Source organism: Ornithorhynchus anatinus, chromosome 3 (genome assembly GCF_004115215.2).
Source record: "Ornithorhynchus anatinus isolate Pmale09 chromosome 3, mOrnAna1.pri.v4, whole genome shotgun sequence".
Classification (NCBI taxonomy): Eukaryota; Metazoa; Chordata; class Mammalia; order Monotremata; family Ornithorhynchidae; genus Ornithorhynchus; species Ornithorhynchus anatinus.
Genome location: NC_041730.1, coordinates 35,903,838 through 35,917,941, shown reverse-complemented (window position 1 = coordinate 35,917,941; position 14,104 = coordinate 35,903,838). Strand labels below are relative to the sequence as shown.

General features: G+C 45.6%; 1 protein-coding gene across 5 annotated transcripts in view; it reads right to left on the bottom strand.

The window, feature by feature from the left end:
* Positions 1-13,441, bottom strand: part of ANO5 (anoctamin 5) — a 94,352-nt gene extending 80,911 nt beyond the window's left edge. For all 5 annotated transcript variants that reach the window (XM_029061212.2, XM_029061213.2, XM_029061215.2 and 2 more), the window contains exon 1: positions 13,298-13,441. In XM_029061212.2, the coding sequence (XP_028917045.1) occupies positions 13,298-13,358 (61 nt within the window). In that variant the 5' untranslated portion in view covers positions 13,359-13,441. The remainder of the gene's footprint in view (positions 1-13,297) is intronic.
* Between the last annotated feature and the right edge of the window lie 663 nt (positions 13,442-14,104).

Genomic DNA, 14,104 nt, shown 5'->3' with positions numbered 1-14,104 from the left:
GCAAGCAAGCAGTGCACCAGACAAGAAAGAGGTCAGCTTATCCCACAGATACCAGGGAAACAAATGGTTCACCCTTACAATGTCAGGGTAGGGGGAAAGAGTAGCCTTAGGCCCATCCCCAGGGTCCAGTAATGACAAGCTAAATGGCAACAGCAATGCAAAAGAAGATGGTGAAATAGCAATCCTGAAACAGGTAGTAAATTTCAGTACCATTATTGACTGTGTATTGATTGCTGGGAGTACACAGCACAGAGTACTATACTAGGCTCTTGGTAGACTGGGACTGATGTTGGTAAAAGTCCCACCAAAAACAACCAATGAGCCTCAGTCCTGGAGAAGGCTTCAGGATTAAGAAACAATGCAAAGGGACTGATTATAATAGCAGTGAGAGAGACTCAAATGACTCTTCATCCTTTTTGCTTTTACCTTTCTCTTCTTTTTTCCTTCTTTTAGTCCCTCTTCCTTTTTATTGGCCTCCTGGCCCTTTTTTTCTACTCCTCCCACTAAATGCTCCTCCTCAAGTTCACTTTTGCACAGAATAAAAATTCATCACTGCCTAAGAGCTAATGGAGCTTCCAGATACGCCTAATTTATGGTTAGAGTAAAAGCTTAGCATAACCTGAATCTCTTCCTAGCCCTCTGAGCAGCCAAAGACACAGGGGAAAAGGCAAACTTTTTTTCTTTTTCCAATGACACTCCTGAGTCCCCTACTTCCCTGTCAGATACTTGCTGATAAGAGCCCAAAAAGAATTCAGCAAACATGATTTCATTTTCCACCCAGAATTTAGGCTAAAATAATTTTCCCTAGTTTCAAAAATTCTCACAACTTGCTCAGACATGACATTCTGTTTGTTGACCATCACTTTTACATTCAAGAAATTACTTTAAAGTGCCCTGTAAAGGCAAAATGTCAGTTAATTCACTGCTTCTTAAGAATTGATGTATTAATAGAAACCCACTTATATAAGCCTCTCAAATCCCACTGAAATGAATATGGGTGAGCAGGGTGATCTTCAACACAGCAGCTTCTAAAAATAATAGGAACAGAGGCTATGGTATAGAGCTAAACCTTAAATTGAAAAGTCTTGCTTGTTTTCATTTTGATAATCCTTCTGTGTCCTGAAGCTTGAAGAAATAAATGGATATCATACTAGTTTTCCGCATGCAGGTCTAAATTCAATCTAAAGGCATAGACAAAAACTCAAAGTACATAGAAGGACCAGACCACATCATCTCACTCAGCAGAGTTCTACAAAATCTTCAAGAAAAAAAGCCTTCTAAGCTATCTTAAAATATCTACAGATGGCAAAAGCTTTAAAGTAATCCTTGGCTCTTCTAGAAATTATCCAAAAGTGTCATTTTCACCTTCTCTTGGAATACCATGGAGAGACATTTTCAAAATATCAGTCATGGCCTAACTTTTTCTAAAGTCTATAATCAGCATAGTAACTGTGTTTCTTGGAACACATTTAACTATTACTCCAAAAAGTGCTACTTTTTGATTTTCTAAACCAGGAATGACCAGACTGTGACTTCAAAAGAGCCGCAAGTGGCTCCCCGATAACCTATACTTTGTGGCTTTGTGCCCATGAGTTCATGGCTCCCAGTTGGTTTCCTTCCCATTATTATCATAAAATATATAAGGTACAGGGAGCAACTAGAAACCTCTGAGCTTTGGCAGTAGCAGCAATGTTGGGCAGAGTGGCAGGGAGTTGGAGTGGGAGGGAAAGAAGGGAAAATTTTCCTTCCTCCTCCTCAGATGATCTATTCAGGCTTTTACTAATGATTACTCTAAGTATTATTATTATTGCTATCATATTTGTAAAGCATTCATAATGGCCACAAACACTGAACTAAACCCTGAGGTAGATAAAGTATAGGCATAGATAAAGAAGAGCCCCTGAACCACAGGGGACTCACAGTCTAAGGGGAAGGAAGAAAAGATATCAAATCCTCAATCTTCAGATAAGGAAACTGGAGTACAGTGAAGTCAAGTCCATGGTCACACAGCAGGAAAGTGGCAGAGGCTGGAATCAAGGGCCTCTGACTTCAAGGCCCATGCTCTTTCTCAAGACCATGACTTTTGAACCTCTAAAAATGACCTTACAAAACTCATGAAGTCATCAAGTTTTTCACACTGAACTGTAGGGCATTCAGCTGGAGAGTGGACAAGATTGGTTGGTTCTAGGACGAATCCAATGCATAGCATCATTCAGAAACTTCCTTTGCTTAAGGGTGGAAAACAAAGATAATAAAGAGGATCGAGCTACCTGATGCTTTATGGTGATGAGACAAATGTTACTGTTTGCTAAAAGTAAAGGACAATGTCATATCAGAATACTAAGTGGTATTGCTACAGTTGTTTACAGTCACAAAGCCTAAAAAGTTGGGCCAGATTCCAAAGTCAAAATAAAAAAGAGCCTTCCAAAGTCAAAAGTTCTCGGTCCACTGTGGTGCTTAAGGCACAACTTTATAGTGATCTTGTGGATATCTGAAAGATGAAAGATAAATTGCTACTTGAGTGCACAAACAGGGCTATACTAAGATAGGCACTGGTCTGTAGCCAGGTCCGTATTTCATTTGCAGAGGAAGTAGAAACTATTTTCTCAAAGATAGACAACCATCTCCTTGTTAAATCCAAAGGTCCATCCTAATCTTCCTCAACCGCTCAGCTGCCTTTGACCCTACCTACCATGACCTGCAACCTCGACTTCACTGACATTGTCCTCTCCTGATTCTCTTCCTATCGCTGGCCACTCATTCTCAGTCTCTTTCATGGGCTCTTCTCTGCCTCAATTAATTAATTAAATCATATTTATTAAGCGCTCACTGTGTGCAGATCACTGTGCTAAGGGCTTGGGAACAAACAATACAACAATAAACAGTGATAATACCTGCCCACAACAAACTCACAGTCTAAAGGAGGGTAGACAAATATCAATACAAATAAATACAATTACAGATATATACATAAATGCTGGGGAGTTGGGGTGGGGGGTGGATGCTGGGGTAAAAACAAAGGGAGCAAGTCAGGACAATGCAGAAAAATGGGGTTTAGTCTGGGAAGACCTTTCGGAGGAGATGTGTCTTCAACAAGGCTTTGAAAGGAGGGAGAGTAATTGTCAGATTTGAGGAGGAAAGGCATTCCAGGCCAAAGGCAGGAGTTGGGCCAGGGGTCAGAGGAGAAACAGGTGAGATTGAAGCACAGTGAGAGAGAAGGTTAGCACTAGATAAGGGAAGTATGTGGGCTGGTTTGTAGATGGAGAGAAGTGAGAGAAGTGAGAAGGAGAGAGTGAGTTGAAGTGAGTGTATTCCTCCCGTTAGGGAAGCTCTAACCCCATATTCCTCCAAAAGGGGAAGCTTTAACACCATGTTTCCCCCAAAAGGGAAAGCCTATTGTCGCGTCTAAATAATTAAATTCAATCCGCCCCGCGGAATAAATTCTATACAAAACTCAGGTTTTTCCATCCCCGGTTGGAAGCAGCGTGGCTCAGTGGAAAGAGCCTGGGCTTCAGAGTCAGGTGTCATGGGTTCGACTCCCGGCTCTGCCACTTAGCTGTGTGACTGTGGGCAAGTCACTTCACTTCTCTGTGCCTCAGTTACCTCATCTGTAAAATGGGGATTAACTGTGAGCCTCACGTGGGACAACCTGATTACCCTGTATCTACCCCAGCGCTTAGAACAGTGCTCTGCACATAGTAAGCACTTAACAAATACCAACATTAGGAGGGGCAAGGTGATGGAGTGCTTTAAAGCCAATGGTGAAGAGTTTTTGTTTGAGACAGGTGAGGTGAACAGGCAACCACTGGAGATTTTTGAGAAAGGGGGTGACATGTCCTGAAAAGTTTTGTGGAAAGATGATCCAGACAGGCAAAGTGAAGTATGGACTTGAGTGGCTAGAGAAAGTAGTTTGGGAGGTCATCAAGGACGCTGATGCAGTAATCTAGCAGGACAGGATGAGTGATTGCATGCCCTCTCTCCCTAACTATGTGTGTCCCTCAAGGGTCAGTTCTGCGTCCCCTTTTATTTTCCATCCACATCCACTCCCTTGGAGAGTTGTCATTCACTCACATGGCTTCAACTACCACCTTCTCGCTACTCACCATTGGCTTCAAAGCACTCAATCACCTTGCACCCTTCTACCTCACCTTGCTACTCTCCTACTATAACCCAGCCCACACACTTAACTCCTCTGATGCCAACCTTCTCACTGTATCTTGATCTCTTCTATCTTGCCACCTACTTCTTACCCATGTCTTGGGACATGGACTGGGACACCTTCCCTCTTCATATCTGACAGACAATTACTCTCCCCAACTTCAAAGCCTTATTGAAGGCAAATCCCCTCCAAGAGGCCTTCCCTGAATAAGCCATCCTTTCCTCTTTTCCCACTTCCTTCTACATTGCCCTGACTTGCTCCCTTTATTCATCCACCCTCCCAGCCCTCCGGCACTTAAATACATATGTATAATTGTATTTAATTATTTACATTAATGTCTCTTTCCCTTTCTAGATTGCAAGTTTGCTGTGAGCAGGGAATGTGTCTGTTATATTCATTCATTCAAATGTATTTATCGAGTGCTTACTGTGTGTAAAGCACTGTACTAAGCACTTGGGAGAGTACAGTATAACAACAGATACATTCCTGCCTACACTCTCCCAAGCACTTAGTAGAGTGCTCTGCACACAGTAAGCGCTTAATAAATACGAATGACTGACATTTGGAAAGTGTGAGAATGGACACTGTATTCTAACATCTCTAACTTTTTCTCAACCCATATAAGTCCTATTACCCATGAACTTACCTAAACTATATGAGGATTGTTTTTTAGCTTTCAGTAATTATTTTGCAATTATCTCCATAACTTCTAAACTGTTTTGTTTCAAATAAATTGATACAAATCTGTTTAGAGTCTTCTGTCTGGGTAAGATAATATTAATATAGGATGTTACTGAATGACTACTCTGTAAAGCCTACCACATTAGAAGTGTGAAGAAACTCCTGGCTGGAGCATAGAATCTGTCTCAATGCAGAGTTCAATCCACTTCAATAATCGGAGTGGTATTTGACTGTCAACTCACTGCAAGGCACTGAACTATGTGCTTGAGAAGCCTAGAAGCACAAGACGTGTTCCCTGTCCATAAGGAACTTAAATGTAAAGGAGAAGACAGAAAGAAATACAGTGGAAACAGAATAAATGAAATTATATTCATTTATGCAGTACATATATAATAATTATGGTATTTCTTGAGCGCTTACTCTATGTCAAGCACTGTTCTAAGCCCTGGAGTAGATACAAGGTAATCAAGTTAGACACAGACGCTGTACCACATGGGTACACTGTAATGCCGGGGGCGGGGGGCGGGAGGGGAGGATTTAATCCCCATTTTACATATAATGATGATGATGTTAATAATAATGGTATTTGTTAAGTGCTAACAATGTGCCAGGCATGGTACTAAGATGGGGTGAATACAAGCAAATCAGGTTAGACACAGTTCCTGTCCCTCATGGGGCTCACAACCTTAATCCCCATTTTACAGATGAAGGAACTGAGGCACAGGGAAGTGAAATGACTTGAGCAAGGTCACACAGCAGATAAGTGGTGGAGATTGGACTAGAACTCAGGTCCTGCTGGATGATGATGGTATTTGTTAAGCACTTACTATGTGCCAAGTACTGTTCTAAGCTCTGGCATAGATACAAGGTAATCAGTTTGTCCCATGTGGGGCTCACAGTCTTAATCCCCATTTTCACAGATGAGGTAACTGAGGCCCAGAGAAGTTAAATGACTTGCCCAAAGTCATAGAGCTGATAAGTGGCAGAGTCAGGATTAGAACCCACAACCTCTGGCTCCCAAGACTGGGCTCTTTCCATTAAGCCATACTGCTTAGTGAGTTAACTGAGGCACAGCAAAGTTAAGTGTCTTGACCAAAGTCACACAGCGGAGCTAGGATTAGAATCCAGGGCTCTGACTCCCAGGCCTGGGCTCTTTCCATCAGGCCACCCTGCTTCTGACAAGTCTTCCAAGCCTTCCTATATATTCCACCAAGGCTTCCCTGGCCAACTGTGAACATCTCCCAATCCATGCGATGAGAATGGGTATGATAAATACCTAAATGCAAGTGGCAACAAAAATGCTGATTAGATTCAGGGTGCTGATAATTAGCTGATGAAGGCATGTGGGAAGAGGGAAATTTTAAGAGGGATTTGAAGGAGGAAAGATTTTTGGTATGATTTGGAGGAGGAAAGATTTAACTTTGGGGGAATGGGAGTTCCAGGTTCAGGGAACAACATGAGCAAGGAGTCAGAGTAGGGATGACAAGACTCAGGTACCACCAAGAGGTGAGCACGGGAGAGACAGAGACTTAAAATAGGAGAATAGGCAGTGGAAAGAGCCACTAAGTAAAGTGGAGAGCCTTGAAAGCTATGATGACAAGTCTTAGAGAAGCAGTGTGGCCTAGCGGCAAGAGCACGGACTCAGGAGTCACAGGACGTGGGTTCTAATCCTGGCTCTGCCACTTGTCTGCTATGACCATGGGCAAGTCACTTCACTTCTCTGTGCCTCAGTTACCTCAGCTGTAAAATGGGGATTAAAAATGTGAGCCCCATGTGGGACAACCTGATTACCCTATACCTACCCCAGTGCTTAGAAGAGTGCTTAGCACATAGTAAATGCTTAACAAATACCATAATTATTATTATTTGCTTGATAGTCTCTAGGTTAAGCTCCCCTCTAGACTGTAAACTCCTTGTGATCAGGGAACGTATCTACCACCACTGTTGTATTGTACTCTCCCAAGTACTTAGTACAATGCTCTGCACAAAGTAAGTTCTCAATAACACCATTGATGGATTGGGGATTTTTGAGGAGTGGGGAGATATGTCCCAAGGATGCTGTAAGAAGACGACCTGTGCAGCAGGGTGGATTATGGACCCAGTTGTGATATATCTAGCATTTGAACCAGAGAGTTTGAAATTCAGAGTCATGATTGGCTGAGGGGTTTTTAACAGTAGGGAGACCCAAATGACCTAACAAAACCCAAATATATGTGGCTAAATATGTGACTAGCCCACACACTTCGCGCCTCTAATGCTAATCTTCATACTGTACCTCCATCTCATCTATCTCACCACCAACCTCTCCTCTCTGCCCTGCCTCTGGCCTGCAATGTCTCCTTCTTCATATCCGACAGACAATTACTCTCCCCCTCCTTCAAAGTCTTATTGAAGGCACATCTCCTTCAAGAGGCCTTCCTGACTAAGCCCTCTCTTCCTTTTCTTCAACTCCCTTCTGTGTCATCCTTTATTCATCTCTCTTCCCAGCTCCACAGCACTTACGTACATATCTGTAATTTACTATTTATATTAATACTTGTCTCCCCCCTAGACTAAAAGCTCATCATGGGCAGGAAATGTGCATACTGTTCTCTCCCAAGTGTTTAGCATAGAGCTCTGAACACAGTTAAGCACTCAATAAATGATCACTGAAACCAAAAACATCTTAGTTCTGAAAGTTTGGTACTTAGATTTCAACACAGGATGTTTTACGTTTTATTTTTCCTTGGACGAAGAATAACATTTTGTCCTGGAAAAACTGAAAACAACAACAAAACTTAAGCAGAATGATGCCTCACAGGTGTTTTTTTCCTAACCTTGAGCCTGAAGCTACAGTCTGCTAAATTCATACACTTAATTAATTTTTCATGAAAAGCAATAAGGTGGAGAACCTAAGAGCATTTTCACCTACCAACAGGCAGACACTTTAATACTAATTTTCAGCTCAGTCATAAAAACACCAGTTTCCTGAACCAGGTGAATTATAATTTAGTTGTCTATAACTCCATCTAAAAAAAAACAAAAAAACAGGATTACCAGCCCACTGCAAATAATGTTTGACTTTAGTTACTTGACAGAGTAGTGTTTTCCTTGGCTTTTAGTTTGCTAAAAATAAAACCTAGTGCTTGCATCCCTCCTTACATGTGCATTATATAGCAGATTTCCTCCCCACTTCACTGGGTGAAGAGTTCACAGTGGCAAGATAAGGGACATTTTGTTGTCAGATGCCCTGACATCTCTGTGTCAGTTTAGGGGTTTATTTGTTTCCCTCCAAAACTTCCTTTGCAATGAAAGAGGAATCATTTCATGTGGTGAAGTATGCAGTATGGCAAACATTTCTTGTGAGTTACCAACCATAACTTTGCAATTAATTGATCAATCATGGTCTTTATTGAACACTTACTATGTGCAGGGAACTGTACTAAATGCTTGGAAGAGCACAGTACTACAAAACCGGCAGATATGTTCCCTGCCCATAATGAGTTTATAGTCTTGGGGGGGGGTCAGATATTAATATAAATAAATAACTTATATAATTTAAAGATATGAACATAACTGCTATGGGGTTGGGGTGGGGCAAAAATCAAATGTCCAAAGGTCACAGATCCTAATGCAGAGAAGGGGGAGTGAGCTGGGATAAAGAGGGCTTGATTGGGGAAAGGACGCTTGGAGATGTGACCTTAATTATGCTTTGAAAGTGGAGAAAGTGGTGGTCTCGCGTATATGCAGGGTGAGAAAGTTCTAAGCTAAGGGGAAGAAATAGGAAAGGGCTGAGTAGCAAGATAGATGAGATCGGGGCACAGTGAGTAAGCTGGGGCTAAAGGACTGGAGTGTGCAGGCTGGGCTGTTATAGATCAGAGAGGTGAGGTAGGATTGGGCGAACAGATTGAGTGCTTTAAAGCCAATGGTAAGGAATTTCTGTTTGATGCCTAGGTGGATGGGTAGCCACTGGAGATTCTTGAGGAGTAGGGAGACAGAGACTGAACGTTTTTGTTGGAAAAAATGATCCGTGCAGCAGAGTGAGGTAGGGACTGGAGTGGAGAGAGACAGTAGGCCGGGAGGTCAGTGGAGGCAGATGCAATACTCAAGGAGGGATAGGAGAAGTGCTAGGATCAGCACAGTAGCAGGTGGGACAGTGAAAAAAAGGGCAGATTTTGGCAAAATTGTGGAGGTAGATAATGAAGTCACCTCAGACTGGGTCCTTGGTCAATTTTCATCTTCTCCTTTAGTCACCTCAAGAGTTGTTTCAAATTCCTTCAAAACTTTAATGTCTTATTTTTAAAAAAGTATGTGCCAAGTTAAAGTCAGTTTTTGCCCCCCCAGTTCACTAGACCACCACTCTGTCCCCACTCTCAAACCCTTATTAAAATAACGTCTTCCAAGAGACCTTCCCTGACTAAATTCTCATTTCCCCTACTCTCTCTTCCCTTGGGTCCCTTATGAACTTGGATTTGTACCCTTTTAGGACTTGATATTCATTCCACCCTCTGCCTCACCCTCAGCCTTGTTTTTTTTTTTAAAGTCTCCCCTCTAGACTGTAAAACAAGCAGCGTGGCGCAGTGGAAAGAGCATGGGCTTTGGAGTCAGGGCTCATGAGTTCGAATCCCAGCTCTGCCACTTGTCAGCTGTGTGACTGTGGGCAAGTCACTTAACTTCTCTGTGCCTCAGTTCCCTCATCTGTAAAATGGGGATGAAGACTGTGAGCCCCACGTGGGACAACCTGCTTCCCCTGTGTTTACCCCAGCGCTTAGAACAGTGCTCTGCACATAGTAAGCGTTTAACAAATACCAACATTATTATTATTAAAACTGCTTGTGGTCAAGAAATTTAGTTTCACTATACTCTTCCAAGCACTTAGGTCAGTGCTCTGTACAGACTAAGCATTCAATAAATAACATTAGTTGGTTGAGATTCAGCACTGCACACCTTCCTACAAACATGATATCCCAAACAGGAGCCAGTGGTTAGACGGTAGAATTCTGGTGAAACAGCATGGTCTACTGCAAACAGGACCTGGGATTTAACCCCAGCTCTGCCACTTGTCTGTTGTGTAACCTTGGGCAAGCCATCTAACTTCTCTGTGCCTCAATTTTCTAATCTTTAAAATAGGGATTCAACACCCGTCCTCTTTCCTGCTTAGACTATGAACCCAACCTGATTATCTTGTATCCGCCCCTGCACTTAGTACAACGCTCAACACCTTGTAAGTGTTTAACAATAACAATGAAAAGAATGGTATTTGTTTTTGTTACCAGAGAATGAGAAGAAAGCTGATGTCAATCTGACCAGCTATGCTAGAAGTATTTTAGTGAATTCAATACATTGCGTTACTATTATTTGGGCAGGCTAGAAAGTGTTAAGAAGATTGGGCCTTTCCTATAGACAAGAGAAACAACAGAAGAGTAAAGCTGTTCCAGGTCTTCATTTCTCCAAAATGAGCTCATCGATTGTTACTGACTTGAAGAATGCTATTTTAAGAGGAAAAATACCTCAATCCAGTGAAAATTTGAGACTACTGAAACTGTGACTGGGGAAATTTAAAACCCCAGGTGGAGAGGCAGAAAGTCTTGGCTGCCAAGAACCATCCCAAGGAATTGATTTACAATTGGATATGGATGCCTAAAAGGCATTAACTCTTTATATCCTTTTGGAACTTCAACAACCAAAATTTAAAAAATATAACTAAGTGCTTGGGAAGTACAAAGAAAAGGAAGTGGCAAGTGCCCTGCCCACAGGGGATTTGCATTCTAACAAAGGAGACAGACCTTAAATATAGTAGTCAAATTCAATAACTGGATATATAGAATTTTTGTGAATTTTGTAGAATTTTGATCTACTCTTTGGAATAGTCCCACTCAAGCCATCAGGGGGTACTGTTTAAAAACTTCACTACCCACTCCTTTCCTCAACTCGGAAAGAAGAGTTAACGCTTCTCTGACAGCTGCATTCAGCAGCCATCCACCAGCCAGCCCCGCTTGAGCTTTATAGATCCCCGAGAAGTACTTACTCCTCAAATTCTGCCCTAGCACAAGACCGACATATGTTTGCCTCTTACTTTGGCATCTTGAGCGGAGCCCAAATCACACACCTCGGCAAAGTTACCACATTTCCAAGGAAACCCAAAGTAGACATGAGGAAAGTGTGGTGCAGAGGAGACCACTCTAAATATTTGTGCAATAAAATATCCTCCTCTAAAACCACAACCTCTTACAACTTCTCTTTGTTGCTGTTTGCCTTTAAAACGTTGAGTCTCGGATGAAAATAATAATAATGATGGTATTGATTAAGCGCTTACTATATGCCAAGCACTCTTGAATGTGGAAATTAAAACGAAGGAAAAGGCACCTGGAAAGGTTGGGGAGGGAGGGTCCCCCTGGCAGGGCGTTGGGAAAAAGTTACAAATTTGGCGTCAACGAAGGGAATATTCTCACCAGTTTTTACCCCAACCCTGACCCTGCCGCTCTTCTCGTTCCCAAGATGCGGTCCACCCCAGGACCATCCAAAGGTTGGGGAGGTTTGTCGCCTTGTTGTGGAAGGGGAGAAGGTTAGAGGAGGAGAGGGTGGTTGGACCCTGGCGTCCCGCGCTCCCAGCCCCACCCAGCCGAGGCTCTCTCAGAGTGGCACCCGAGGTACTTGACAGGTGTTCATTCATTCAAGAGTATTATTGAGCGCTTACTATGTGCAGAGCACTGTACTAAGCGCTCAGCCCTGTATTAAGTGCTTAGCCCTGTACGAAGCGCTTAATCTGTCTCGAGTCACGAGCAGGGTCCCGTCCTCCGGCCCGGGGGGATGTCAGTTGTGTGACTTTAGGCAAGTCACTTCACTTCTCTGGGCCTCAGTGACCTCATCTGTCAAATGGAGATGAAGATTGTGAGGCCCACGTGAGACAACCTGATTACCCTGTATCTACCCCAGCGCTTAGAACGGTGCTTGGCACACAGTAAGCGCTCTACCAAGTGCCATCATTATTATCATTACTAAGCTTTTAGCCCTGTACTAAGCTTTTAGCCCTGTACTAAGCGCTTAATCTCTCTCGAGTCACTTGCAGGGTCCCATCCTCTGCCCCGGCGGGATGTCAGCTGTGTGACTTTGGGCGAGTCACTTTACTTCTCTGGGCCTCAGTGACCTCATCTGTCAAATGGGGATGAAGGCTGTGAGCTCCACTTGGGACAATCTGACTACCCTGTATCTACCCCAATGCTTGGCACATAGTAAACGCTTACCAAGTGCCATCATTATTATCATGACTAAACTCTTAGCCCTGTACTAAGCGCTTAATCTCTCTCGAGTCGCTGGCAGGATCCCATCCTCCGCCCCAGCGGGATGTCAGCTGTGTGACTTTGGGCGAGTCACTTTTACTTCTCTGGGCCTCAGTGACCTCATCTGTCAAATGGGGATGAAGGCTGTGAGCCGCACGTGGGACAACCCGACTACCCTGTATCTACCCCAGTGCTTGGCACATAGTAAACGCTTCCCAAGTGCCATCATCATTATCATGACTAAACTCTTAGCCCTGTACTAAGCGTTTAATCTCTCTCGAGTCGCTTGCAGGGTCCCATCCTCCTCCCCGGCGGGCTGTCAGCTGTGTGACTTTAGGCGAGTCACTTTACTTCTCTGGGCCTCAGTGACCTCATCTGTAAAACGGGGATGAAGACTGTGAGCCCTCCGCGGGACAACCCGATCACCTTGTATCCCCTCCCCGCCCCCGGCGCTTAGAACAGCGGCCAGGGACTGTCTGAATCCGTGGCCGAATTGTCCATTCCAAGCGCTTAGTACAGTGCTCTGCACAGAGTAAGCGCTCAATAAATACTATTTAATGAACGAACAGTGCCTGGCACATAGTAAGCGCTTCTCGAATGCCATCATTATTATCTAGGCCGCCCCCAGGCCTAGGGGGTCTCTCTCCAGGGGACCGGCCGGTTGGAAGGGCGCGGTCCCGGGCCGGCCGCCCCTCCTCCCTCTGTCCCCCGGCCCGGGCCCCCCGCCCATCCGGAGGCAGCCTTCTTCTCCTCCTCCTCCTCCCTATTAGTCAGCGCTCTCGGGGCGGAGGAGGGAGGGGCGAAGGGCAGGAAAAAGGACCGGTCTCGGCCGGGCCGTCCGGGGCGGCTTGGCCTGGGGAGGGTCCGGGGGGGAGCAGCCCCCGTCCCCCCGCCGTCCCGTTAATAATAACGATGGCATTGGTTCAGCCCTGACGATGTACCAAGCACTGTTCTCAGCGCCGGAGAGGGGATGGGGGGGGGGGGGGGGGGGGGGGGGGGGGGGGGGGGGGGTCCCAGTCTTCACCCCCTCCCATTTGACAGATGGGGTCACCGAGGCCCAGAGAAGCAAAGGACCCCCCCGGGCTCGGTCGCAGGGGATCGGGGAGGGGGGGGGGGGGGAGAGGGTCCTGCCCATCCGGGAAGGGTCCGGGCTTCTCCCCGCTGGGCGGGCAGGACCGGCCCGGGCCGGGGCACCTACCGTCGGTGGCCTCTGCCATCTCGATGAGGGTCTCGGCCCCGCGCTTCCCCAGCCGGTTCATGGCGGGCCGGAGTAGCGAGGGGGGCGCGGGCTGGGGACGAGAGGGCACCTCCTCCTCCTCCTCCTCCTTCTTTCCCTCCTCCTTCCCCGGCTCCTCCTCCTCCTCCCACCTCTGCCAGCTCCGCTCACCCCCTCGCCGCCGCCGGGGAAGACAGCCTCTTAAAGGGCCAGACAACAGGGCATCTCTGCGGCCCTGGCTCTGCGCTGGGGTAGACCCCAGATGACCGGCTCGATTACTAATAATGTGGGTGGTTGTTAAGCGCTTGCTATGTGCCGAGCCCTGTAGGGGTGGGCTCTATCTGCGGCCCACTTGTCCATTCCAAGCGCTTAGTACAGTGCTCTGCACATAGTAAGCGCTCAATACAGGGGCCTCAGGTTGTCCCACCGTGGGGCTCACAGTCTTCATCCCCCTTTGACAGGTGAGAGAGGTTAAGTCACACAGCTGGCAAGGGGCACAGCCGGGATTCGAACCCGTGACCTCTGACTCCCAAAGCCGGGCTCTTTCCACTGAGGCACGGTGCTTCTCTAATGTTGGTATTTGTTAAGCGCTTGCTATGTGCAGAACACTGTTCTGAGCGCTGGGAGAGATACAGGGGGATCAGGTTGTCCCACGTGGGGCTCACAGGTTTTCATCCCCATTTTACAGATGAGGGAACGGAGGCACAGAGAAGTGAAGTGATTTGCCCACAGTCGCACAGCTGACAAGGGGCAGAATCGTGATTCGAACTCATGGCCGCTGACTCCCAA